The sequence below is a fragment of the Doryrhamphus excisus genome, chromosome 23 (genome assembly GCF_030265055.1).
Source record: "Doryrhamphus excisus isolate RoL2022-K1 chromosome 23, RoL_Dexc_1.0, whole genome shotgun sequence".
NCBI classification, from domain to species: Eukaryota; Metazoa; Chordata; class Actinopteri; order Syngnathiformes; family Syngnathidae; genus Doryrhamphus; species Doryrhamphus excisus.
This window is the reverse complement of record NC_080488.1, coordinates 4,858,642-4,885,726: the sequence shown is the minus strand read 5'-3', so window position 1 is coordinate 4,885,726 and position 27,085 is coordinate 4,858,642. Positions and strand designations below refer to the sequence as shown.

Genomic DNA, 27,085 nt, shown 5'->3' with positions numbered 1-27,085 from the left:
TGGGTAGATTGATTCAAATAGCCTTTGTATGTATATTTGGGTTATTATACTATAATCAGGGGCGGCACGGTGGTCAAGTGGTTAGCGTGCAGACCTCACAGCTAGGAGACCAGGGTTCAATTCTACCCTCGGCCATCTCATTGCATGTTCTCCCCGGGTTTTCTCCGGGTACTCCGGTTTCCTCCCACATTCCAAAAACATGCTAGGTTAATTAGCGACTCCAAATTGTCCATAGGTATGAATGTGAGTGTGAATGGTTGTTTGTCTATATGTGCCCTGTGATTGGCTGGCCACCAGTCCAGGGTGTACCCTGGTAGAAAATGAATGAATGAAATACTATTACAATACTACAGAATAGTACACTATTGTGCTTGTTTTTGATGCACAGCAGGGGTGGGTAGATTGATTCAAATAGCCTTTGTATGTATATTTGGGGTATTATACTACAATCAAAATATTAAGAGTGGTGGAAAAATTGCAATATTTAACATTTTGCACTGTTGGATCTTGTGGCAAAATGTCGATTTTTTAATTAGTTTTAACATTTTTTTTTATTTTTTATTGTATCAGACTGTATCAGTATGACCCTTGTGTGTTTATTTTCAATAATCGGTTGTAACAAAAGTTACAAATGAACTATATCCCCTACCAATACAAACCAGACGTGACTGCTGCTGATGGGAGAGTGGCGGAGGGTGCGGTTTGATTTGAGTGGAAAGGGCGGAGCGGAGGGGCGGGGCGACGAGCCCGAGCCGGGCGGTGTCAGACGAAGAAAACCGGGAAGCGACCCGCGAGCCCACACACAGGGTGTCATTTCCCGGGGGATTATTTTGAGTTATTCCAGCGGTATTCAGGTAAGAGGAAGCTTTGCTTTACGTTGCCGACTTTAAAGAGCACATTGTGCTGCTGCCTCACTTCACTATTGTGTCTACCTGAGCAAATGATGCAGAAACTGTACATAATTAATGACGTTTATTGTCGTCATTAGCCATTTTGAAACACCCCCGTATTAGCAGTAGCTTACGAACAGATAGGAAATGTGATAAACCGCCTTGTCATCGTCAACGTGTGCGAATGGTTTATATTCATAGTCACACGGTAATATGGACAATATCTGACAGTTTATCTGTACCCTTGAGCAACGTGTACCGCCATTATTTGTTACAATATTCGTGTATTGCTTCATTAAGTACGTACTTTCATAAGGCTGACAACAACGGAAGCCCCTTTATCCTGAGAAACACCGAAAACAAAACCTTTTCAAGTTTTTATTTCTGCTCAACAGTGACATCTGCTGGCATAAAATGAAATGACATACTCGTCTAACAATACAGTATTGGCTACGCGGGGACCGTCTACAAATGACGTCTATTGCACGCTTTTGATAAACATTTCCGCATACAGAGTATGTGGGTTATTTTCTCCCAGCATGCATTGCAGTCATGAATTGATTATTAAAGACACAAATACTGTGTAGGTCAACATACACTTTATTAATTAAGACAAATGAAGGAAAACACCCAAATGTTAAATTTTGTGTCTTATAAAACAGAAGTAGTAGAAGTTAATGGCCCCAGACACGATCCATTATTGTTACATAACTGTTATCATTTGTAGTATCAATCAAATGGAAAGTATTTGCTAGTTTTAATGTAATTAGGAGGAGCCTCTAGCATCCGTGTATATTGCGTAATGGGCCAGCCGGCTGTTGTTGTATTTAGATTCTCTCTTTAATGCCCAATCCAGGTTTAAACACTTAGTAAACACATTTAAAGTGTAAAATGTCAAGCCACAGCATATAAGTATGGTGCGTTCAAGGAAGGCCGAGCAAAGTGTTTCCACAACGCTCAAAAAACAACAGTGAAACATACAGATATAAACAACAAATGTATTATTTATGTTCTGAAGTCGGCTGGTCAGTGGTGAGTGGTTAGCGTGCAGGCCACACAGCTTGGAGACCCGAGTTCGATTCCACCGTCGGGCATCTCTGTGTGGAGTTTGCATGTTCTCCCGGTGCATGCGTGGGTTTTCTCCAGGTACATGCTAGGTTAATTGGCGACTCCAAATTGTCCATAGGTATGAATGTGAGTGTGAATGGTTGTTTGTCTATATGTGCCCTGTGATTGGCTGGCCACCAGTCCAGGGTGTACGCCGCCTCTCACCTGAAGACAGTTGGGATAGGCTCCAGCACGGCCGCGACCCTCGTGAGGATAAACGGTAGAAAATGAATGAATGAATGAATGTTAGCATGGTAGCAATGCTAACATGCTAATGTTAACATGTTCTGAAGTCTTGCTGCTTTTCTTCATTTGTTAGGTGTCACAATGGCGCAGCAGGTCAGTGCTGAGGAAATGGAGGAGATCAGGGAGAGCTTCCAGAAAGTGGGTGAGTGTGACAGCAAATTTGACCACACGATCACATATATGAGCAAAGATTAGTCAGTCATGTTTAACATTGCCATCTGACAAATGTGTTCATTTATATGAAATATTTCCTGTTCAAATACGGGTCACACAAGACACAGTAAAATAGGTGGGACACACTCAGGTTGTTGTTTAGTAGCTTAGTATCTGCAGCCTTAAATATCATCTGATACTGTTATCAATCCAATATCAGCATGAAGAGAAGAGAACAATAAACAACAAAAGTAGGTAGAGTATGAGAAGAATGGAGCCTTTTACTTCTTTATGCATGTGGGTTATAGTTTTATCCACAATGTAGTGGCGATTAGACATTTCTCACACTTGCAAATATTTCAAACGGCAGAGGATGTTTCAGGAAGCCGCGGTGTTGCGAAAATCCTTCTTCAAATGTGCAATGATTTTAGTCATATTAACCTTCGCATGGGGCGGCACGGCGGTCGAGTGGTTAGCGCGCAGACCTCACAGCTAGGAGACCAGGGTTCAATTCCACCCATGGCCATCTCTTTGCATGTTCTCCCCGGGTTTCTCCGGGTACTCCGGTTTCCTCCCACATTCCAATAACATGCTAGGTAAATTAGCGACTCCAAATTGTCCATAGGTATGAATGTGAGTGTGAATGGTTGTTTGTCTATATGTGCCCTGTGATTGGCTGGCGACCAGTCCAGGGTGTACCCTGCCTGGGATAGGCTCCAACACCCCCCCCGCGACCCTCATGAGGACAAGCGCTAGAAAATGAATGAATGAATGTTACCATGGTAGCAATGCTAACATGCTAATGTTAACATGCTAACACCTTGTATAATAGACCTATGACAATGGCTAAAATGCCAACGTTATCATACTGACACCTAGCATGATGGTGCTAAGTGTTCATGTTAATGTTCACTGTGATTGGCTGGCCAGGGTGTACCCCGCGTCTCGCCCAAAGACAGCTGGGATAGGCTCCAGCACCCCTCGCGACCCTCGTGAGGAAAAAGCGGTAGAAAATGAATGAATGAATGAACCTTCACATGATGCTGTGCCACCACGAGAAACTTATGCATGACAAGTTTTCCACTCAGCGGCAATGTCTTTTTCTGGGTTTTAGCAAAAATACACATAGCCGACATTCACTCCTACTACAACACTCACTGTTGTTGTGATCATGTGGGTTTTATACGGTACCTGCACACCCCTAATATTACACAATATAGTAGACATATTCATTCATTCATTCAATGTAATTCTTCTCATATTTTGACTTTACACTTGTAACATTATAACTTTTTCCATAATCAAAATTTCCAAAAACTACAACTTTATTGTTTATTTTTTAGAATATTACAGTTTTATTTAATATTTCAGCCTCGGGGCAGCACGGCGGTCTAGTGGTTAGCGCGCAAACCTCTGGACTGGTTGCCAGCCAATCACAGGGCACATATAGACAAACAACCATTCACACTCACATTCATACCTATGGACAATTTGGAGTCGCTAATTAACCTAGCATGTTTTTGGAATGTGGGAGGAAACCGGTGTACCCGGAGAAAAAAACACGCATGCACGGGGAGAACATGCAAACTCCACACAGAGATGGCCGAGAGTGGAATTGAACCCTGGTCTCCTAGCTGTGAGGTCTGCTCGCTACCCACTCGAACGCCATAAAGCCTAACCATGCTAACATGATATATATTTTACCAGCATTTTGTGAAATTTTCATGATCATAAACTTAAGCAGACCGTGTTATCATGCTAGGTGTTAGCATGCTAACAATGATACATTGGAATTGGAGGGTGGAATTGAACCCCGGTCTCCTAGCTGTGAGGTCTGCGCGCTACCCACTCGACCGCCATGCAGCCTATCATGCTAACATGATATATATTTTACCAGCATTTTGTGAAATTTTCATGATCATAAACTTAAGCAGACCGTGTTATCATGCTAGGTGTTAGCATGCTAACAATGATACAGTGATACAGACCTTAGTGGGACAGTAGCAAACCAGTGTTCTTCAAATGGTCATTACCTATTAATCCAAAAGTGTATTTCTTTCATGACATCCCCGTAGACGTGGACGGCAATGGCTACATCAGCGCCTCTGAGATCGGCAATCTCTTCCAGGAGTTGGGTTGTCCAATACCTGGTTACAAAGTCAGAGAACTCCTTCAGACACTGGACCGAGACAAAGACAGCCGCATCGACCTCGGCGAGTTCACCGCTGTAGGTAACACCAATACCGCTTTTCCACTGTAGCCAACTTTGGTGGGTTACAGCCGGACAACCTCGGGGTGATGACCGTTTTTAATCAAAACACACAACTCAGTATAGTCCAGGTACGGGTACGGGTCTGACTTGTGCCTGGGTCTTCTTTTGTGATGAGGTTAGTTTGCGGTAGGTAGGTAGTTTGCGAGTTAGCATGTGTCTCAAGACCCTGCAGTTGCGCAATATGTTGTAAATCAGGGGTCTCAAACACATGCAGGACACTAGTTTGAGGCCCCCGCCTTGATATGAAAGTTTAATGTTAGTGCGGCCCGCGCAAGTTTTGATATGGATGCTGTATGGTATCATGTACCCAGAAAAAATTATTACGTTTGATTAATGTTCATGTTAAAGGTTAAATAACTGTTAATAGTTATCCTCCCTATCCGTGTGGAAGTGGTAAGTTTTTGGCTTTTTAAGTTTAAAGGAAATAACTTGAAGGCTACCGTTTAGGTCGCTAGCGCTCTAGTTTGCGAGTTAGCATGTGTCTCAAGACCCTGCAGTTGCGCAATATGTTGTAAATAAAAAGAGTATAAATGTGACTATAGTCGTGTTTTGTCATGTCTACAGGGCTCTAATAATGCTTTGTTCATTTTAATCTGAAAAAAATAATTTGTCTACCCACCAACTATATGTGGTTTCTTAAGTTTTTATTATTTGCTGTTTTATTATTATTATTATTATTATATTTATTTATTTATTTATTACTGATTGATTTTCTTTTTTATTTATTTATTTATTTATTTTTCATCTTATTTTGTGTAGAAAAATAAAAAGTAAGATATTTGAGAACAGTGGAATGTTTTATCAGAGCTTTTATTGTAGAAAATTGGAACCTAAGCGAAGTTTTGTTTTTAATAAATGCGTTTTTTTTGTTTTTTTGGGGGGGGAAACCTGATGTGGCCCAGTCTCACCCAGACCCGAGCTCCAGTGGCCCCCAAGTAAATTGAGTTTGAGACCCCTGCTTTAGATGTCCAAAAAGACGTCCATGTTCTTGGAGCGTTGTCCAATATTAGAGTTTGCAGTGCAATGTAATAAAGTTGGAGGTACTTAAATATGCGAACAGTTCGCTTACCTGTCAACATTTGTATTTGAAGGTACATTTTATTATTGTGGACACTAGGTGTCGCCAAAAAGCAACCACCACCCCACATCAACTTAAAGGGTTAGAGTTGTCTATTTTCTTATAGCTTTAAAATGCATTGAAAAGACACAGACATACTGTATGTATTCATGTCTAATATATTTGATATTAAGATTGGGGATGATTCCTCCCCCAACAAAGTGCAGTTTTCCTTTAAAGGCAGCACAACTGAAGGGATTGTTTTTTTAGATTGCTGAAAGTTAAAATATGAGCCATAGGTGCTGTTGTAATTGACCCGCAGCACATTCTAAAAATAGAATTTAAATAGAAAAAAAACAGCATTATTTTTCTAAGAATAAAGTAAAAATGTTAGGACACAAAAAAAGAAAGTTGTAATTTTACAATATTAATATTATGAGAAAAACATTTAGTAGCACGAGGATGAAATATTAAATAAAACTGTAACATTCTAAAAAATAAACAATAAAGTTGTAGTTTTTGGAAAATTTGATGATGGAAAAAGTTCTAATGTTAAAAGTGTAAAGTCAAAATATGAGAAGAATTACAAAAAAACAATTACAATTAGAAAGTTGAAATAGTTGGAAATTCTGGGAAAAAAACAGGAGAAATGAAAGAAAACAGTTATAATTTTTATAAAAGAATAAAGCAAAAATATTGAGAGAAAAAAGTCATATTCAAATGAGAAAAGGTTTCTATTTTCTTAAAGTAAATTTCAGGTGTTAAAATTAATTCATTCATTTTCTACCGCTTATCCTCACAAGGGTAGCGGGGGTGCTGGAGCCTATCCCAACTGTCTTCGGCCGAGAAGCGGGGTACACCCTGGACTGGTGGCCAGCCCATCGCAGGGCACATATAGACAAACAACCATTCACACTCACATTCATACCTATGGACAATTTGGAGTCGCCAATTAACCTAGCATGTTTTTGGAATGTGGGAGGAAACCGGCGTACCCGAAGAAAACCCACGCATGCACGGGAAGAACATGCAAACTCCACACAGAGATGCCCGAGGGTGGAATTGAACCCAGGTGTCCTAGCTGTGTGGCTTGCGTGTTAACCACTTTTCCAGGTGTTAAAATATTAGGGAAAAAAATCATGTTTTTGATCTCTAACTTTTGGTATGTGTGTTCAGATTTTTAAGGATATGAAGGACGACCGCATCGCCCAAGGTTTCAGAAAAGCTCTCAACAAGAAGGAAGGAATCGTCGCCATCGGGGGCACCAGTGAAATCTCAAGTGAAGGAACTCAGCATTCAATATCTGGTAAGAATGGGAACATCATCTCTGGCAACCAAATGAATAGTAGTGGTATCACCACCATTTAACTGGCTATTATTGCCAAATTGGCCATGTTGTGGATGACCAAGTGGGTGGGTTGATTTGTGTTCCAGAGCAGGAGCGCTATGCCTTTGCCAACTACATCAACTCCACCTTGGCGGACGATCCAGACTGTAAACACGTGCTGCCCATCAACCCCGACACCGGAGCTCTGTTCAAAGCACTCGCAGATGGCATTGTACTTTGGTAACACATTTCTGCATTTAAACAAAGTTTCATGACTGAATGGATGCTGAGAAAAAAAAGTATTGTGTGTATTTTACATTGTGTTGCAGCAAGCTCATCAACTATTCGGTTGCCGAGACTATTGATGAGCGAACCATCAATAAAAAGAAACTGACTGCATTCACAACACAGGTACGTATCTTCTTTGGAATCTAATAATATTGCAACTGTCAGTTAGTGAGTTTAATAGCACTGGAGACTTCAATTTGTAAAGCTTGCTCGGCCAATGTAGGGATGCGAACCATTAGCTGATATCCTTCAGGTATCTGCAATAAATGATTCATATAGTGCCTGATGCATAAAGCAATTATCATGAGTGCATCTTGATATTTCATTCACACAGGACATTGATTTTTATTTACAGTAAATACCATGAAATATGTATATTTTCTTATCAACTGTCCAAGGTCCTGAGAGGGGTTATCATAATTGTTTGTGTAATATAAAATGTGAGTAAAAAAATAGTTAACCCTTAGATCAGGGGTCTCAAACTCAATTTACCTGGGGGCCACTGGAGCTAGGGTCTGGGCAAGGCTGGGCCGCATCAGGTTAAAAAAAAAACAACAAAAAAAATGCATTTATTAAAAACAGAAAAATTAATAAACTTTGCTTTGGTTCCAATTTTCTACAAGAAACGCTCTGATAAAACATTCCACTGTTCTCAAATATCTTCATTTTTATTTTTCTGCACAAAATAAATAAACAAATCAAGAATAAAGAAAATCAATCAATCAGTAATAAATAAATATAATAATAATAATAAAACAGCAAATAATAAAAACTTAATTTTTACCACATATAGATGGTGGGTAGACAAATATTTTTTTTCAGATTAAAATTAACAAAGCATTATTAGAGCCCTCTAGACATGACAAAACACGACTAAGTTATTTCCTTTAAACTTAAATAGCCAAAAACTTACCACTTCCACACGGATAGGGAGGATAACTATTAACAGTTATTTAACCTTTAACATGAACATTAATCAAACGTAATAATTTTTTCTGGGTACATGATACCTTTTTATTTTTCTACACCAGATAAGATCAAGAATAAAGAAAATCAATCAATCAGTAATGAATAAATATAATAATAATAAAAGGGCAAATAATTTAAAACTTAAGAAACCACATATAGTTGGTGGGTAGACAAATTATTTTTTCCAGATTAAAATGAACAAAGCATTATTAGAGCCCTGTAGACATGACAAAACACGACTATAGTCACATTTATACTCTTTTTATTTACAACATATTGCGCAACTGCAGGGTCTTGAGACACATGCTAACTCGCAAACTAGAGAGCTAGCGACCTAAACGGTAGCCTTCAAGTTATTTCCTTTAAACTTAAAAAGCCAAAAACTTACCACTTCCACACGGATAGGGAGGATAACTATTAACAGTTATTTAACCTTTAACATGAACATTAATCAAACGTAATAATTTTTTCTGGGTACATGATAACATACAGCATCCATATCTGTGGGTCAAAAATGACCTGGTCAGGTTGTTTTCTTGAAATATCTTCGTAATGAAAATTTTTCATCATTTCATATTCCAGGTATTCCTTTAAAAAAAACATGTTTTTAATATCTTGCCATTCACATTTTTAACGTACCTTTTATACATTTTAAGAAATTTTAGTTTTTGGGTTACTTCTCCAACCTTCCATAAGTGGGTCAAAAATGACCCGCATGCATTTTCTATTTTCTATGCTTGTTTTGATTAATCGAGTCACTAGTTAGGCCCTAGACCAGCGCTGTCCAGTGAGTGCCACAAACTGAAAAATGAAAGTATGCCAGGGGCAACTTATGCTAAGGAGTTACATACAGTATATGGCAACAAAAAACTCCCATCTCAGAAGGACAAAATAAGTGGCCAAAAGCGTACCACTTCCACATGGAATGGGAGAGAGTTTTTGTTCACAGACTAATAACCATTGACATTGATATTCATACCTATGGACAATTTAGAGTACTATATATAACTTCGCTTTCAATATTTTTCACTAATAATAGTCAACCATGAAACAGAGACCACTTATGAATACATTTTTGAAAAACCACATTAGAGTCCATGTAGCGGGGAAAGACTGTAATTAATATTTGAACTCACTTTTCTTTCTTCCAACTATTTCATACTTTGGTCTTGTAAATGTTATTCTTGTAATTATGACATTATTGCCATATTTAGACTTTATTCTTGTAACATTACAACTTTTGTCAGTAATCTAATTTTCCAAAAAATAACTTTATTTGTTGCTTTCTTTGTTTTTCATAAAACAAATTTCAACACTGATGCCCGTTTTGGGGGTGAAATGTCTTTGGAAGTGAACAGTCTTGGACTGGATGTCTTCCTTTTGTCCTCAACAGGAGAATCTGAACTTGGCTCTGAACTCCGCCTCAGCCATCGGCTGTCAAGTTGTCAACATTGGCGCTCAAGATCTCAAGGAGGGGAAACCTCATCTGGTGCTTGGACTCCTCTGGCAGATTATCAAGATCGGACTGTTCGCAGACATCGAGCTGAGCCGCAACGAAGGTACTTTGACACAAATACACATCATGTGTACATACAGTATGTACCAGGAGAGGGCACTGTCACACTCACAATGTCATGATAATGATGCCTGATAATGAAATCAACTTCTTTCAGCCATCGCAGCTCTGCTGGAGGAAGGGGAGAGTTTGGAAGAGTTGATGAAATTAAGTCCAGAAGAGTTGCTGCTGCGCTGGGCCAATTTCCACCTGAAGAACGTTGGCATTACCCTGACAAACTTTTCGGGGGATATTAAGGTGAGAGGAAATATCTTCCCCATGCACCAGATGCCCTTCATGACACCACACCATGCCACTTCTCCAGGCTTGGGACAACAGCTTGAACTGTTACACCAAGAGGGCCACCCGAAATTTACCTCAAGGTTATTGCATCATTTACCATAAAATGAGGAAAAATTACCCAAAAATACATGCGAAAGAAATTACACAACTTGACTGTGGTGGTAATTAATTAGATACCATGGGCTTGATTCGTATTAAAAAAAAAACAATAATGGAAAAAAATAATTGTATTTTACAACAATGTAAAAATTACCATTAATTGGTTCCAGCCTAGAAAGTGGAAAACCCGTTTATGACCTTCTATATGAGGTTTTTAACATTAGAGCCCTCCAGGCATGAAATAACACCCCTATAGTCACGTGTACACTCCTATTATCCAATATATTACACATAATAAGAGACAATAAGACAATAATATATACTTATGCATGTTAGAATCGACAGAATGCCTATTTTTTTTGTTTTTTTTTTTACTTGCTTCTGTATAGTACTTCCTATGGTGGCTATTGCCCTATCAATGTAACATTACTGACACCTAGTAACCAGTGTACAATACTGCATGTCATCACAACATCTTTAAATGTGTCTTTTGAATATCTTATATTTTCCTTCATTTAGCATTTTCATGTTTGAAAATACCTACTTTAGGCCATAAATACATAATACATTTTTGCACTAAACATAATTAATAACACAATTGTATTTTACAACAATGTAAAAATCACCATTAATTGGTTCCAGCCTAGAAAGTGGAAAACCCGTTTATGACCTTCTACAGGGCTCGACAATAACGATGTACCGATGGCCCGGGGCAAGTTAAAACAAAATTCGGGCAAGTAAATCCAATCAGTGATATTCCCGTCGGGCAAGTGCACTTTAGCATGCCGTACTGCCAAGAGTTTTTTTTTAAAGCGGTTCTGGTTGGGTGTTGGTAAAACACGGACTGCGTAATTCCGCTGATAATTTGCAAACCAATCCTTGCAAATCTTGAAATGGACCAATCAGAATCGTTTATTTAGACCGCGGTCCGTAATCCACAGTCCGCGTTTTACCCACACCCGTTGTTCGCGATCAACCAATCAGCGATCGTTTGACTACGAAAACATCCATCATGGCGTCGCTGCCAACATCGTCTAATTCTGAAGGAAAAGAGCAAAAAGTGATGAACCAGTGCCTCCTAAACAAGTATTTTATTAGCGGCAGCAAATCAAATGATGGCACAGGTGAGTGAATCACATTGCTGTGACAATTTGAAGTGGTCACAATGAAACACCACCGATTAGATCCAATACCAACACAAGCTACAAAATCTAGCGGTTCCATTTCTCTGTGGATTTTTCTCACCTTTGCTTCACAAATTATTGTTTGACCGTTGAGCATTTTTTTCTGGATTAAAAACACTTTACTAGTACACAAATGTGTCTATTCAATAATGTTTCATTGTGGTGCACAACTTATAAATATCACTGCTTACTACGACTACCATGTGTAAGGTATTATTTATTTAATTATTTTATTTATTTGAGATTCTCATGTGATGCCACAAAAAATTACATGATATCATTATGGCAGTCTTTTCATTTTACATGGGGCAAGTTCGGGCAAGTAGTTCTCACCTTAAGCATTCCCCATGGGCAAGTCATTTTTGTTTTTAATGTAGAGCCCTGTTCTATATGTGTTTTTTAACATTAGAGCCCTCCAGGCATGAAATAACACCCCTATAGTCACATGTACACTCCTATTATCCAATATATTACACATAATAAGAGACAATAAGACAATAATATAGACTTATACATGTTGGAATTGACAGAATGCCTAGTTTTTTGTTTTTTTTTACTTGCGGCTTCTGTATAGTACTTCCTATGGTGGCTATTGCCCCATCAATGTAACATTACTGACACCTAGTAACCAGTGTACAATACTGAATGTCATCACAACATCTTTAAATGTGTCTTTTGAATATCTTATATTTTCCTTCATTTAGCATTTTTATGTTTGAAAATACCTACTTCAGGCCATAAATACATAATACATTTTTGCACGAAACATAATAACACAATTGTATTTTACAACAATGTAAAAATCACCATTAATTGGTTCCAGCCTAGAAAGTGGAAAACCCGTTTATGACCTTCTATATGTGGTTTTAACATTAGAGCCCTCCAGGCATGAAATAACACACCTATAGTCACCTGTACACTCCTATTATCCAATATATTACACATAATAAGAGACAATAAGACAATAATATATACTTATACATGTTAGAATTGACAGAATGCCTAGTTTTTTGTTTTTTTTTTTACTTGCGGCTTCTGTATAGTACTTCCTATTGCCCTATCAATGTACTACTGACACCTAGTAACCAGTGTACAATACTGCATGTCATCACAACATCTTTTGTTGTGTCTTTTGAATGTCTTATATTTTCCTTCATTTAGCATTTTTATGTTTGAAAATACCTACTTTAGGCCTTAAATACATAATATTTGCTTAAATATGCATATTTTTGCATGAAACATAATTAATAACACAATTCTCTGTTTGTGTGATTGTGTACAGGACTCCAAGGCATATTTCCATCTGCTGGAGCAGATTGCACCAGATGGCAGCAAAGAGGACGTCGAAAGAGTTGAAATTGATATGACGGGACTTTACGTAAGAAAAAAATACAACACAGCCTTTTCTAGTAGTATTTCGTCGTCATACTACTATAGTCACTAATCATTCACAGTGTCATACTAAGATAAGATAAGCTATGCCTTTATTCGTCCCTCAGTGGGGAAATTTGTATTGCACAGCAGCAAGAGTACAGAGTCAGTTAAGCAGTACAAAATACACAATATAGAAAAATAAACAATATAAACAACCCAAGTATTAACAAAATCAACAGTTTTTCCCAGAGTTATATACAATACAGTATGTAGATAATATGGAACTAGATGAGATATATGACCAGTCTATACACTGAGATCTTGCTAGTGAGTTAATATGAGGCATTATGGAAATACTTCACATAGAACTTCACATAGAACTTAGTATATACTACACCCCAAAATAATGTACAGTGGATCGCTGCACATTCGTGTTTCGGCATTCACGGCCCCACACATTCCTGGATTTTTGCGAGGAATAAAAACCCATCTGAAAATGACTTCATCCAAAGTCGGAGCAGAACTTAGACGTCAAGCTCCCGGAATGATTCGGGATTGGGGAGAGAGTCGTGTGTCAAATTTGATCAGTGACTTGAGGTTTTTCACCATTCGCCGGCGGCCCCAAAGCATAACCCAAACATAAAGCGGGGCTCTACCGTGTTCAGTTTGAAAATTTATGAAGACGGTAGTTAGTAGTACTTACGTATACTTGCAATGAATATACCACTTCCTTTGAAAATAACTATATCCAATGCAGCGACATCTCTGAGTACGATTTAACCATTTTCATTCATTCATTCATCTTCTACCGCTTTTTCTGACTAAGGGTCGCGGGGGTGCTGGAGCCTATCCCAGCTGTCTTCGGGCGAGAGGCGGGGTAGACCCTGGACTGGTCACCATGCAGCCAATCACAGGGCACATATAGACAAACAACCATTCACACTCACATTCATACCTATGGACAATTTGGGGTCGCTAATTAACCTAGCATGTTTTTGGAATGTGGGAGGAAACCGGAGTACCCGGAGAAAATTTGCAAACTCCGCACAGAGATGGCCGAGAGTGGAATTGAACCCTGTGAGGTCTGTGCGCTAACTACTCGACCACCGTGCCGCCCATTATTAGTCCAAAATATTAGTAATACAAGTCATATGTAGTATTCTGTTATAGTAATAGTAATAGTAATGTTACATTCTCCTCCCATTCCATGTGGAAGTGGTATGTTTTGGCTTCTTATTTTGTCAGCCAGGACTGCATGGTGAGCGAGTGGTCTCCTAGCTGTGAGGTCTGCACGCTAACCACTCGACCGCCGTGCCGCCCGATTTTAACCATTTTGTCACACTTAATAATCTTTGTTCATTTGTCTTTACTAAATATACTTGTGTATTTCTACATAATGTGTACATCACCAGGAGAAAGATCTTACAAAGAGAGCCGATCACATGCTCATGCAAGCCGAGAGGCTCGACTGTCGACAGTTTGTGACGGCGACTGACGTCGTGTCTGGAAATGCTAAGCTCAACATGGCCTTCGTGGCGACACTCTTCAACAAACACCCAGCTCTCAACAAACCCGAAAACCAAGACTGGAACGTGATAAGTAAGGCTTTTTATATATAATGTATACAATGTATACAATGCAATCTTGGTTAGCATCATTCATTCATTCATTCATTCATTCATTCACTATTGAAAATGCATATGAATAATACAAAATACTGGAAATGCTGAATGAAAGGAATAAATGAACATTTAAAGGGGAAGTGCACTTTTCTTTGGAATTTTTCCCAGGTGAGACCAGAGAGGAAAGAACGTTTAGGAACTGGATGAATTCCCTTGGAGTGAGTCCGTACGTTCACCACATCTACGGGTCAGTTTTCTGCGCTTGTAAAAAAAAAAAATGAGCCTGTTCGTGGAGCATCCACCGATGAACACCGGTTCTTTTTTTTTTTGTTTTTCTACACGTTTGATGCAGCGATCTGCAGGACGCCATGGTTATACTTCAACTCTACGAGAAAAGTAAGGTGCCTGTGGATTGGGACGGCAGAGTCAACGTCCCCCCATTCAAGGCAGTAGGAGGAGGACGTATGAAAAAGGTCTGTGTGCATGTATAATATATGTGTATGTGTGTGTGTGGGGGGGGGGGTCTAAAGTCTAAATTGTGAATGTGATTGACAGACTGATGAACCCGCCCAGGCTCTACCCTGAATAAGATAAGCTCAAAAGAAGAACTTATATTGTACTGTACTGTGTATTGTTTGGCAGATTGAAAACTGTAACTATGCCGTGGAGCTGGGAAAGCAGAAAGCCGGTTTCTCCCTGGTGGGAATTGGAGGACTGGATGTCTTTGACGGGAATCCCACTCTAACCCTGGCACTGGTCTGGCAGTTGATGAGAAGGTGCTTTGAGGAACATGTGAGACCGGAAATGTACTTTCTCCTCTGGTGGTGATTCTTATACAGTAAACCTCGGATATATCGGACTCGGATATATCGGAAATTTGCTCACAACGGACAGATAAAAAAGAACCGATTTTTCTGTAATGCATTTCCAATAAAAATTCATTGCATATATCGGATTTTTTATAACGGATTTCGCCTATTTCGGACAAAATCTCCAGTCCCGTTCCAATGCATTTCCATTAAATTTCCCTCGCATATATCGGATGGCCGCATCGTGGCGCTCCGATTCGCCGAATCGTGACAGGCCGCTATACGACGTCATTTGCAGCGTTTGCAGCGTTGCCTGCGCGTCCAGGTACATTGGAAACATAGTCAAGGAAGTGCCTTTTTATAACGGATAAAATCCGATTTACGCATATACCGGATATAAATCCGATATATGCGTAAAACGGACATTTTCCGGTATACGCATATAACGGATTTCGCTTATATCGGACAAAACCAGTGGGAACAATTGAATCCGATATATCCGAGGTTTACTGTAGGTTATCACACGGTTCGTCTGGTATCAGGCCAGGTATCATGCCCACAAGTGTAAGTATCAATATGATACTGGCACTGATACTGACACTTGAAACAAAATGGTCTTTTGATTAAATAGTACATGATAATAAGCTCATGATTAAATAGTATGTGATAATAAGATCATCACACGGTTTGTCTAGTATCAGGCCAGGTATCATGCCCCCAAGTGTCAGTATCAATATGATACTGGGCCTGATACCAGACAAACCGTGTGATAACCTATAAGAATCACTGCCAGAGCATAAAGTATATTTCCGTCAGTATCAATATGATACTGTCACTGATACTGACACTTGGGGGCATGATACTGGGCCTGATACCAGACAAACCATGTGATGATCTTATTATCACATACTATTTAATCATGAGCTTATTATCACGTAATATTTAATCAAAAGACCATTTTGTTTCCAGAAATTTTTCAGTTTATTATATTTATGTATTATATCTAAACAGTGTAAACACAATAATTGCAAAAATATTTCAACAATAATATTTTATCAACAGTCTTATCTTATCAATGTCTGACAATTAAAGTTCCATTAATCAAGTTTGGGTTTTTTGGTGACTGGAGAAGCACTAGGCACTAAGCACTCGTACGCTGTTCTCTGATTGGTTGTTTCACGGGCACGATACCTGAGCAGCGCGCTCTGAGTGGACAGCTACGGGGGCTGATACTGGACATGGTTAAACTCTATATTTTATCAGTATCACTGCCCTGGGCTTTGACACAGTATCATTTCTGCCTTTTCCCGTATCATTCATGGGCGGTTTCTAGGGTACAGGGTACAATTAATACTGTAGTATGTGATAATAATAAATACCGCAAATATCTGTTGGTCTGAACCCAGGTACACTCTAAATGTTCTTGAAGACCTCGGGGACGGAGAAGTTGCAGGAGATGATTTAATCATTACATGGGTGAACAAGACTTTGGCTGAAGCCGGCAAGACTTCTTCAATCAAAAGCTTTAAGGTAAGGAAAGATTAGGCTTTTATTGTGAAACGTGTTTGAGATGAATGTTTGACTCAAAACCAAACCTTTCTGTCCAGGATAAATCACTCAATACTAGTCTCCCGGTTTTGGACCTAATTGATGCGATCCAACCCAACAGTGTCAACTTTGAGCTGGTTCACCAAGGAAATCTAACAGATGAAGACAAAGTCAACAATGCCAAGTAATAAACCGCCTTTGACAAGCCATTGGTGTCCAAAGTGCAGGCCAAAAATGTTTTTTTTTTTAATTAGCCTACGGCATATTCTAAAAATGTAATTTCACAAAGAAATGTAAAGAAAGAATGTAAGAAAATATGTCACTTCGGAGTATAAGTCGCACACGGCCAAAAATTAATAATTAAGTAGAAAAAAAAACACATTTGCGCTTAAGTCACATTTTTTGTGGGTAATTTATTTATAAAAAATAGATAAGAGATAAAAAATGTAAAAAAAAAAATCCCGAGGAAAAACTATTAAAATCTGTACATTAATTTTTTATAGAATTGAGGGAAATAAGTACCAGCGAGCATTCTGACCCAGACAAACCTTTTTATATGTGCATATATACTGTCTTTTCTGGACTGGATTTTTCAGTCCAGAAAAAAAAACATCCATAAGTCGCACTGGAGTACAAGTCGCATTTTTTGTGGGTAATTTATTTATAAAAAAATAGATAAAAGAGATAAAAAATGTAAAAAAAAAAAATCCTGAGGAAAAACTATTAAAATCTATAAAAAAATAAATTAAAAATAAATTAAAAACTATTAAAAACTACTTGACCAAAACATACATTGTCATCTTGGAAGGCAACATTAATAAAAGAATATACAACAGGCTGAATAGGTGCTAACACAACCATATGCTAACATGGTTATTCAGCCACATGAAAAATAAACATGAATAGAAAAGGTGTCCAATGTTTACTGTTAAATATTGAATTGTTAAGGAGTAGGGGATATCGGTGCAAAAGTCTAGAGTGCCCTCTTGTGGCTGTCTGTGAAATGATATGTATATTTTTTCATGTCTAAGTCGCAGGAACAGGCAACCTATGAAAAAAAGTGTGATTTATAATCCATAAAATCTGGTAATATAAGACGTAATTATACAAGAATAAAGTCACAATATTATGAGGGGGAAAAAATTATGAAAAATGTAAAAAAAAATGACAGGAATAACATAATATTATGAGGAAAAATAACTTATTTATTAATTTTATTAGCATAAAGTTGAAATTTTAAAAAATGGAAAAAATTAGGTAAAGCAGTAAAAAAAAGCAAAAACAAAACAACAGCAGTAGAATAAAAAAACGCTGCTGTAATTTCAGTAGAATAGAGTCCAAATATTACGGCAAAAAATTAGATATTGTGCAATTATTTTTTGTAGTTACTTGTATTTTTCCAAAAATTGAAAAATTAGGTAAAGCAGTAAAAAAAAAAAAGCAAAAACATAACAACAGCAGTAGAAATTTAAAAAAGAAACGCTGCTGTAATTTCATTAGAATAGAGTCCAAATATTACGGCAAAAATGTATATATTGTGCAATTATAAAATAAAATAATTGTTAAATTATTTTTATAAAATAAATACTGTAACATGCATACAGCATATAATACTTGTCAATGTAATGTATTAATTAAAACAATAATTAATATTGAAAAACATTTTTATTTTATCTTTAAAATTGATATACTTTGTAATTAACTGAAATTTTTTTGTAGGATTTCTTTTTTAAATTCTATATTTTGCTATGTTTTTTTTATAAATACTTTATTATGTATAAAGAATCTGTAAAATTGCAGTTGTCCTCCAAACTGTACGACGTTAGAAGCATTCAACTGTGGAGTTACTGTGTTATTAGATGATATCATCGTGTTATGTCATATTTTAATGAATATTTATTTAATATTTATTAATATGATTTATTTAATAATTACTTAATCATGACCCTGCCCTGCACAGGTATGCCATTTCCATGGCTAGGAAGATCGGTGCCAAGGTCTACGCCCTGCCTGAGGACTTGGTAGAGGTCAACCCCAAAATGGTGATGACCATCTTTGCCTGCCTGATGGGAAGAGGCATGAAGAAGGCTTAAGGGCGACATGGATGCTGATGGCCACTTGTAGCGACAGACTTTCTTGTCCAGTTTGACTGAAATGGTCATTCTGTGGGAGCCAAATGAGTACATGGTGTCCATTTAATGGCTTGTTTTAAAAAAAAATGGGTTGCGACTCAACTCTGCAATATGGGAGCCTTAAATTCTAACCAGTGCATGCGGCAAAATGCCTGACTATTAGAAGGGATGACATTGTTGTCATGAGACTACTGTACATGGAAACATTTATGCTGGATATTTCTTTGCCCTTACTGATGCCAAACTATTCTCTACCGTGTACCAAGTTGACATTTTATACATACAAGGCAATAGGCGTGTTAAATAAAACTTTCAAATGCAATCTTTTTTGTGATTTTTCATAGCATATGTGAATATTAGAATGCACCATGAAACTTTCCACCAAGTTGAAATCATGAGTCGGGCTCTAGTTCATACCTCTAATTAGTTGGATTTACATTATTAACTCAATTTCATGGTTAGAATTAAAACTTGGGCTGCACGGTGGTCGAGTGGTTAGGTGCAGGCTTCACAGCTAGGAGACCAGAGTTCAATTCCACCTTCGGCTATCTCTGACAGTCCTGACTGACAAAATAAGAAGCCGAAACATACCACTTCCACATGGAATGGGAGGAGAATGTAACACTACTATTACTATAACAGAATACTACATATGACTTCTATTACTAATATTTGGGACTAATAATGGGTGGCACAGCGGTCGAGTGGTTAGCGCGCAGACCTCACAGCTAGGAGACAAGGGTTCAATTCCACCCTCGGCCATCTCTGTGTGGAGTTTGAGTTCTCCGGGTACTCCGGTTTCCTCCCACATTCCAAAAACATGCTAGGTTAATTAGCGACTCCAAATTGTCCATAGGTATGAATGGTTGTTGGAACACATTTATAGCTACACACACGTCTTATTTATGTCTTAAATATTCTCGTTATATTGACTATAAAGTGTAAAGGTGACTATAGGGGTGTTATTTCATGTCAAGAGGGCTCTAATAATGTTAAAACAGTATTTAGATGGGTGTAAACAGGTTTACTATGAAATATTACTATGGTATGATGCTATTATGCTATGAAATAGTATAAAAACATAAAAATATTATGAAATATTACTATATTTCACTTTAGACCCCCCCCCCCTCTTTAAATTAAAGCATTAGCTGCAAATGGCATCTTTGTATTTGAAATATATTAATTCTTTCAATTTGTGTTTTCCTACAGAAAATAATGCTGTTAATTAGCGACTCCAAATGAATGTGAGTGTGAATGGTTGTTTGTCTATATGTGCCCTGGGATTGGCTGGCCACCAGTTCAGGGTGGACCCCGCCTCTCGCCCGAAGACAGCTGGGATAGGCTCCAGCATTATATAAGTATCATTTGTGTCTGCGTTCTGAGGGGTGACAAGGACAACACTGTTTCAACATGGTGTGGAGACTTGGAGAACAAAAACTATTTCAACTACGGCACGTTGGAAATGCACTTGAATGCCTCTTTTTCAACCACCTATACTTGTGGCTCATCAAAACATAGTTGAACAGTGCAAAGAACCACAAGTCACAACATTCACTTTATCTGTTATCTCGAAAAGGTTGAGCAAAAGAATTCTCCCCATCGGGGAATCGAACCCCGGTCTTCCACGTGACAGGCGGAGATACTGTCCACTATACTAACGAGGAGTACACCTCACAAGCTCTACAAAAGAAAGCATGTCCAAACACTGAAGTGTGTTCTACCTACAGTCCAAGTGACTGACTATGAATGAATACAGCCTACTAGAGGTATAATTAGAAGTATAATTTGAATACATTCTTTAGAATGGATGGAAATTGGACTAGGAATTTAGGAATTGTGATGCTCCGCAATTCGTAGCGAATATGGTATGCCCCAAAAGAGGTTCACTACACTTGAGTACCATCACAACATTCACTTTTTCAGTTACCTCTCAAAGGTTAGCAAAATAATTCTCCCCGTCGGGGAATCGAACCCCGGTCTTCCGCGTGACAGGCGGAGATACTGTCCACTATACTAACAAGGAGTACACCACAGTCAAATACCACACACATACACAACACATCTCTTGGTATCTGCTGACGAGTGGGCAGCTGGAGATGATGTATGGAAGACTGGTCCAAAAGTTGAACAAAAGAATTCTCCCTATCTGGGAATCGAACCCAACAATCTAGAAATGTATAAAAAGCCAAGCAGGGAAAGAAAGGGTGCTTTTTGCAGCTGCGCTGTACTAAGACCCGCTTAATGTTGGCATACAGGGAATGCAATTAAGCCCGGACGTCTGTATTAGATATTGTTGGTATCAGGAATAAATACTCTGGTTTTCATATACTGGTTTGGTTATTTAGTCTTCCCATATCCTTAATTCCACACCCACTTAGGAATCTTAAAAGGAGATTCCCTTCAGCACAAAGCCGATGTGGAGATGATGTATGGAAGACTGGTCCAGACCACAATACAATGAAATACAATAGTCCAAGTACACGAATTCCCAATTCATCAGCATGGATGAAATATCCATGTGGCATAAATTTTGAGCATTTCCAAATCCTGAAGTGGGGAAAAAAACAGTGCATTGGCCGGGAATCGAACCCGGGCCTCCCGCGTGGCAGGCGAGAATTCTACCACTGAACCACCAATGCTCTTGTTCGAGGTCTCTCAAGGGTGCAGCGGTAACTCTGAAAACTTTGCTAGCCAGAGAACCTCCAACAGTAGCATGTGCTTGTGTACATTGGCTCAACATGAAATAAAACACAGAAGAGAAGCCTCTTTGTGCTGGTAGCGGTGCTAGCAGTTAGCAAGCAGATGCAAATATGAATGTAGGCACAAAGCCGATAAGTAAGTCGAGTACCACAGTTCCAGCGTGGTCAGAGTGTTGCGTGCTGTGGTCTAGCTTGAACTAGCAAAATAACTCAAGTCGTGCAGAATTCTCCCCGTCGGAGAATCGAACCCAACAATCTAGAAATGTATAAAAAGCCGGGCAGCCTTTTTGCAGCTGTGCTGTACTAAGACCCGCTTAATGTTGGCATACAGGGAATGCAATTAAGCCCGGACGTCTGTATTAGATATTGTTTGTATCAGGAATAAATACTCTGGTTTTCATATACTGGTTTGGTTATTTAGTCTTCCCATATCCTCAATTCCACACCCACTTAGGAATCTTAAAAGGAGATTCCATTTAGCACAAAGCCGATAAAAAGTCGGACAAGTCGGAAGTACACAAAGTCGGAAGTATGGAAGACTGGTCCAGACCACAATACAATGAAATACTTCGTGTAATCATTATTTTACACGACTCAAATATGGCCTCCAACAATACTTGAACTTCTTTCACCTCTCAAGGTTCAACAAAAGAATCCTCCCCGTCGGGGAATCGAACCCCGGTCTTCCGCGTGACAGGCGGAGATACTGTCCACTATACTAACGAGGAGTACACCACCTACTGGCTCTACAAAGGCTGTAAAGCATGTCCAAACACTGAAGTGGCAGGGGAAAAACAAAACACTGCATTGGCTGGGAATCAAACCCGACAATTCTGCTGAAACGACCTAAAACATTCCCCATTCATCAGCATGGGTGAGTGTTTTTAACGTTACTTACTTAAGAACTTTATTTATCCGTTAGGAACTTCACTTGTGCAGAGCATCAATCAAAGCGTGTGCAGTTCATGTACCAAACAATACAATATAAAGTTGGTAGCACATGTGACATACTGAAGTGGGGAGTGTGTTATTTAGCCTGCAGTTATTAAAATCTCCTAGGATGAAAATAGGGGAGTCTGGTTCAATCTGGTTGACACAAGCAGCTATAGCCTCTGACGCGCGTATGACGTGGCCTGAGGGAGGAATGTAAACAAGAACTACAGCTAGCTGACCGAACTCCCGGGGAAGATACTTGGCTCTGAATGACACAGCCATCATCTCCAAATCAGGTGTACAACAACAGCGTTTCTGCCCCAGTCTTTGTTCAAATGGGTGTTGGTAAAACACGGACTGCGTAATTCCGGTGGTAATTTGCAAACCAATGCTTGCAAATCTTGAAAACGGACCAATCAGAATCGTTTATTCAGACCGCAGTCCTTTATCCACAGTCCGCGTTTCACCCACACCCGTTCTTGTTGGCGATCAACCAATCAGTTGAGCACTTTGGAAACATCCACTAGTCACAACATTCACTTTTTCTGTGTTACCTTTCAAGGTTGAACAAAAGAACCCTCCCTGTCGGGGAATCGAACGTGTGACAGGCGGTAGAGTTACGACGCTGTACTATTAATGCACATGGGATGAAATATCCATGTGGCCTGAATTATGAGCATTTACAAACCCTGAAGTGGGGAAAAAAACAGTGCATTGGCCGGGAATCGAACCCGGGCCTCCCGCGTGGCAGGCGAGAATTCTACCACTGAACCACCAATGCTCACATTTCAGCATTCTCAAGGGTGCAGGGGTAACCCTGAAAACTTTGTTAGCCAGAGAACCTCCAACAGTGTCATCCCGATCCACCACGGGGACCCTATCGGGACCCTCCAGTGGCCTCCTTCGACCAGGGCAACAAGCACCACCAGCTGGAGCCCTGGGAGGGCCTGGAGGTCGAGGTAACCCCTTCACCACACGGCAATGGCAACCTAACCAACAGGCACAGGCTCCTGGGTCCAGTGGACAATACTACAGCGTAGCTGGCGACATAGTTGAACATTGGAAAGATCCACAAGTCACATTCATTCACGTTTTTTGTTACCTCTCAAAAGTTGAGCAAAAGAACTCTCCCTGTCAGGGAATCGAACCCCGGTCTTCCGCGTGACAGAAAGCAAATAGTTTGTAAGTCGAACACCACAGTGTCCAGGGCTCGACATTAAAAACAAAAATGACTTGCCCATGGGGAATCCTTAAGGTGAGAACTACTTGCCCGAACTTGCCCCATGTAAAATGAAAAGACTGCCATAATGATATCATCTAATTTTTGTGGCATCACATGAGAATCTCAAATAAAGATTAAATGATTATCATTTCTTGGTCCAGACCACAATACAATGAAATAATTCGTGTAATCATTATTTTACACGACTCAATTATGGCCTCCAACAATACTTGAACTTCTTTCACCTCTCAAGGTTCAAAAAAGAATCCTCCCCGTCGGGGAATCGAACCCCGGTCTTCCGCGTGACAGGCGGAGATACTGTCCACTATACTAACGAGGAGTGCCAAATATTCAATTTAAACAATTAACAAATAAACCTTTAAACATCACCAAAAATGAACGACAAAGAATTTGAATATTATTTATATCGCTTACCTTAGCGGATGCCGCGGATTGACTATCCTTCCCATATATTGAGCAGTACGTCAGACGCAATGGTATAACAACCTTGAAGTAGCAATTGAAGGTGACGAGGGGCGGGTCATGTCGGTTCACAAGTATCACTGATTGGCTAATTGGGAAGGGGAAGGCTTGACCAATAGACCCCTTCACTGCAGCTTGTAAAACACAACGTTTGTTGTGGTCGAGGTTTTCTTTTATAATGTCGTTATTTTTTAATTATTTAAAAAAAAAAGTTTTAACACATGTATACATGTGTGACAAAATGTAATTTACTCTGATGTTACTGTTTTTGTGTTTTTTGGTCGACTCAAATTTGCTTGCTCCAAAAAATGTAATGTATTTTATATGGAAATAATAGTATTAACGTACCAGACAGTGACAGCAAAAGACAGACAGAAGACAGTGTCATGTTTCAAATTAAAGCCCTCAAAGGGCATGTGGTTCTCGTCACATTCTTTTGTTCCTTCCATGTGTGTTCTACCTACAGTCCCCGGTCTGTGTAGTTCTTTTGAATATCAGTTCTTAATTAAAAGCACAATGACCGACCAGCAAAACATAGTTGAACATTGTTGAGCACTTTGGAAAGATCCACAAGTCACAACATTCACTTTTTCTGTGTTATCTTTCAAGGTTGAACAAAAGTATCCTCCCCGTCGGGGAATCGAACCCCGGTCTTCCGCGTGACAGGCGGAGATACTGTCCACTATACTAACGAGGACTATGATAGCCACTGCTAGTGTCTACAGAGGCTGTAAAGTCTGTATTAGCATTTAGCATTTCCAAACCCTGAAGTGGGGAAAAAACTGTGCATTGGCCGGGAATCGAACCCGGGCCTCCCACGTGGCAGGCGAGAATTCTACCACTGAACCACCAATGCTCACATTTGACCTTTCTCAAGGGTGCAGCGGTAACTTGAGAGAGTATGCACCATTTGTTAGCATGTGCATTAGCTCGACATGAAATAAAACACAGAAGAGAAGCCTCTTTGTGCTGGTAGCGATGCTAGCAGTTAGCAAGCAGATGCAAATATGAATGTAGGCACAAAGCCGATATTTCGTAAGTCGAATACCTCAGTTCCAGCGTGGTCAGAGTGTTGCGTGCTGTGGTCCACAAGTCCAGCAAAGACCCCAACAGCATGCTGCATCCAACATCAAAATTGCATATTTCCAAATACATAAAACACAACAGTAAATTTGTCAATACATCATCTTCACTAAATACCAGCCCAGAGAAGCTGCAACATACACAGCAGCTTTGGCAGTTGCTAAGGGTTAGCACTACCTCTGCTGTGCCTGTCGTGACACTGCCTGCAGATATAGTCATTCCACCACCACCATATTATTCATAGATTAGTATTCATTTTTTATCTCTGAGAGTGTTTTTGAGTGTGGCATGGCAACCTGATAAATAAATATTCTTTGTTACATTGCATTGATTTTGTGTTTTATTTCAAGCACTGGTATCAATATAAGCCTGATAGGAATCGTTTGTAATGATATAGGAATTAATTGAAAAAAAATGATATTGTGGAGAAGAAAATGGTGACTTGACTGATGCTTAGACGGGATTCGAACCCCTGACTTCATTTCTCCAAAGTCTCTCTGTCTGACATCTGTCTCACATCCTGATTGGCTGGCAGCAAATGTCAACAACACCCAGCCACAGGTGTGGGAGAATTTTGGTTTCAAACCAAATGAGCATCAATAAGAACACTCAAGTGCCAAATATTAAATTTGTTTACAAACAAAAAATATGTTGCATTGGCCGGGTTTAGTGTACATTTGCGCAAAAAAAAATCCCCCCTCTGGGAATCGAACCGCAGTCTTCCGTGTAACAGGCAGAGATACTGTTCACTATATTAACACGGAGCGCTACGAGAAAGAACTTCCCTACAAAGGTAAATACCTGTGTTTAGTGTTTTTTTGTTCTATAAGAAGGCTGTTTTATTAAAATATCATATTCTCTATTTTTAATACATTTAGAAAAGTTAAAGTTTTCGCCGTTCACTCCGGCTATGTAGCTTCTCCACCTCCAGAGTACCGCTAACAGTTGCTCCCAAGTGTCAACAATGACGCAATAAGATTAAAATCCATAGGTACACATTTGCTAAAGGGATCGGTATGGCACAAAACAACAGGGACCTAATAAATAAAGCATTATTAAACACTAAAACCGCTGCAGGAGATACTGAGCCGTCCTAACTAGCTTTTGCACTCCATCTTGAAACATGACACCTCTGCATCAAATCCAGTCTATATTGATATGAACAATAAGTACTGGCAAACTGTGCTAAATATTAACCTCTTCCACTACCACAACACAAAATAACACAAATACCAGCTTTTTACAATCAACATAAGAATTAGAATAAAAAAAAAACAATGTTCACACTCACGGCTGAGTCAATGCACGAATTTAGCCTTTCAGGTCGCCATTTTGGCTGTGATCATGTAGCCAATAACGAAGTTCACTAAGGCTTAAAAGTAACAGTAACAGGCAATCAGCGACCTTTAAACATCACCAAAAATAAACGACAAAGGATTTGAATATTATTTCTATCGCTTACCTTAGCGAATGCCGCGGATTGACTATCCTTCCCATATATTGAGCAGTACATCAGACGCAATGGTATAACAACCATGAAGTAGCAATTGAAGGTGACGAGGGGCGGGTCATGTCGGTTCACAAGTATCACTGATTGGCTAATTGGGAAGGGGAAGGCTTGACCAATAGACCCCTTCACTGCAGCTTGTAAAACACAACGTTTGTTGTGGTCGAGGTTTTCTTTAATAATGTCGTTATTTTTTCATTATTAAAAAAAAAAGTTTTAA

At 39.1% G+C, this 27,085-nt stretch overlaps 1 protein-coding gene, 1 long non-coding RNA gene and 8 other non-coding genes across 11 annotated transcripts; 1 reads left to right on the top strand and 9 right to left on the bottom strand.

Moving 5' to 3' along the window:
* Positions 1 to 751: 751 nt before the first annotated feature.
* Positions 752 to 19,447, top strand: LOC131110348 (plastin-3-like). Of its 2 annotated transcripts, XM_058063396.1 has the most exons (16): positions 752 to 854; positions 2,317 to 2,385; positions 4,472 to 4,623; positions 6,902 to 7,031; positions 7,160 to 7,292; positions 7,382 to 7,463; positions 9,703 to 9,868; positions 9,983 to 10,122; positions 12,733 to 12,828; positions 14,237 to 14,423; positions 14,615 to 14,693; positions 14,799 to 14,919; positions 15,089 to 15,222; positions 16,662 to 16,785; positions 16,863 to 16,987; positions 18,764 to 19,446. In XM_058063396.1, exons 2-16 carry the CDS (start codon positions 2,325 to 2,327, stop codon positions 18,894 to 18,896), a joined length of 1,863 nt encoding a protein of 620 aa, XP_057919379.1. In that variant the 5' UTR covers positions 752 to 854; positions 2,317 to 2,324; the 3' UTR covers positions 18,897 to 19,446. The 2 variants fall into 2 exon arrangements, with proteins under 2 accessions (XP_057919379.1, XP_057919380.1); XM_058063397.1 differs by lacking the exons at positions 752 to 854; positions 2,317 to 2,385 and having other exon boundaries at positions 4,479 to 4,627; positions 18,764 to 19,447.
* Positions 8,709 to 26,917, bottom strand: LOC131110349 (uncharacterized). Its single transcript, XR_009120873.1, has 3 exons — positions 26,821 to 26,917; positions 25,324 to 25,392; positions 8,709 to 9,996 (listed from the first exon to the last, which is right to left on the bottom strand). It is a non-coding gene; the product is annotated as an uncharacterized LOC131110349 (long non-coding RNA).
* Positions 20,531 to 20,602, bottom strand: trnad-guc (transfer RNA aspartic acid (anticodon GUC)). Its single transcript has one exon. It is a non-coding gene; the product is annotated as a tRNA-Asp (tRNA).
* trnad-guc (transfer RNA aspartic acid (anticodon GUC)) lies at positions 20,890 to 20,961 on the bottom strand. Its single transcript has one exon. It is a non-coding gene; the product is annotated as a tRNA-Asp (tRNA).
* Positions 21,507 to 21,577, bottom strand: trnag-gcc (transfer RNA glycine (anticodon GCC)). The gene has a single exon. It is a non-coding gene; the product is annotated as a tRNA-Gly (tRNA).
* On the bottom strand, positions 22,294 to 22,365 carry trnad-guc (transfer RNA aspartic acid (anticodon GUC)). Its single transcript has one exon. It is a non-coding gene; the product is annotated as a tRNA-Asp (tRNA).
* Positions 23,281 to 23,351, bottom strand: trnag-gcc (transfer RNA glycine (anticodon GCC)). The gene has a single exon. It is a non-coding gene; the product is annotated as a tRNA-Gly (tRNA).
* trnad-guc (transfer RNA aspartic acid (anticodon GUC)) lies at positions 24,061 to 24,132 on the bottom strand. Its single transcript has one exon. It is a non-coding gene; the product is annotated as a tRNA-Asp (tRNA).
* trnad-guc (transfer RNA aspartic acid (anticodon GUC)) lies at positions 24,901 to 24,972 on the bottom strand. Its single transcript has one exon. It is a non-coding gene; the product is annotated as a tRNA-Asp (tRNA).
* Positions 25,061 to 25,131, bottom strand: trnag-gcc (transfer RNA glycine (anticodon GCC)). The gene has a single exon. It is a non-coding gene; the product is annotated as a tRNA-Gly (tRNA).
* Positions 26,918 to 27,085: the final 168 nt, after the last annotated feature.

Excerpts from the sequence above, each read along its gene's own strand:
- LOC131110348 (XM_058063396.1), top strand. The coding sequence starts at position 2,325 with ATGGCGCAGCAGGTCAGTGCTGAGGAAATGGAGGAGATCAGGGAGAGC. Across the intron at positions 4,624-6,901 it reads ACCTCGGCGAGTTCACCGCT|ATTTTTAAGGATATGAAGGA; the intron begins GTAGGTAACACC and ends ATGTGTGTTCAG. Across the intron at positions 7,464-9,702 it reads TGACTGCATTCACAACACAG|GAGAATCTGAACTTGGCTCT; the intron begins GTACGTATCTTC and ends TGTCCTCAACAG.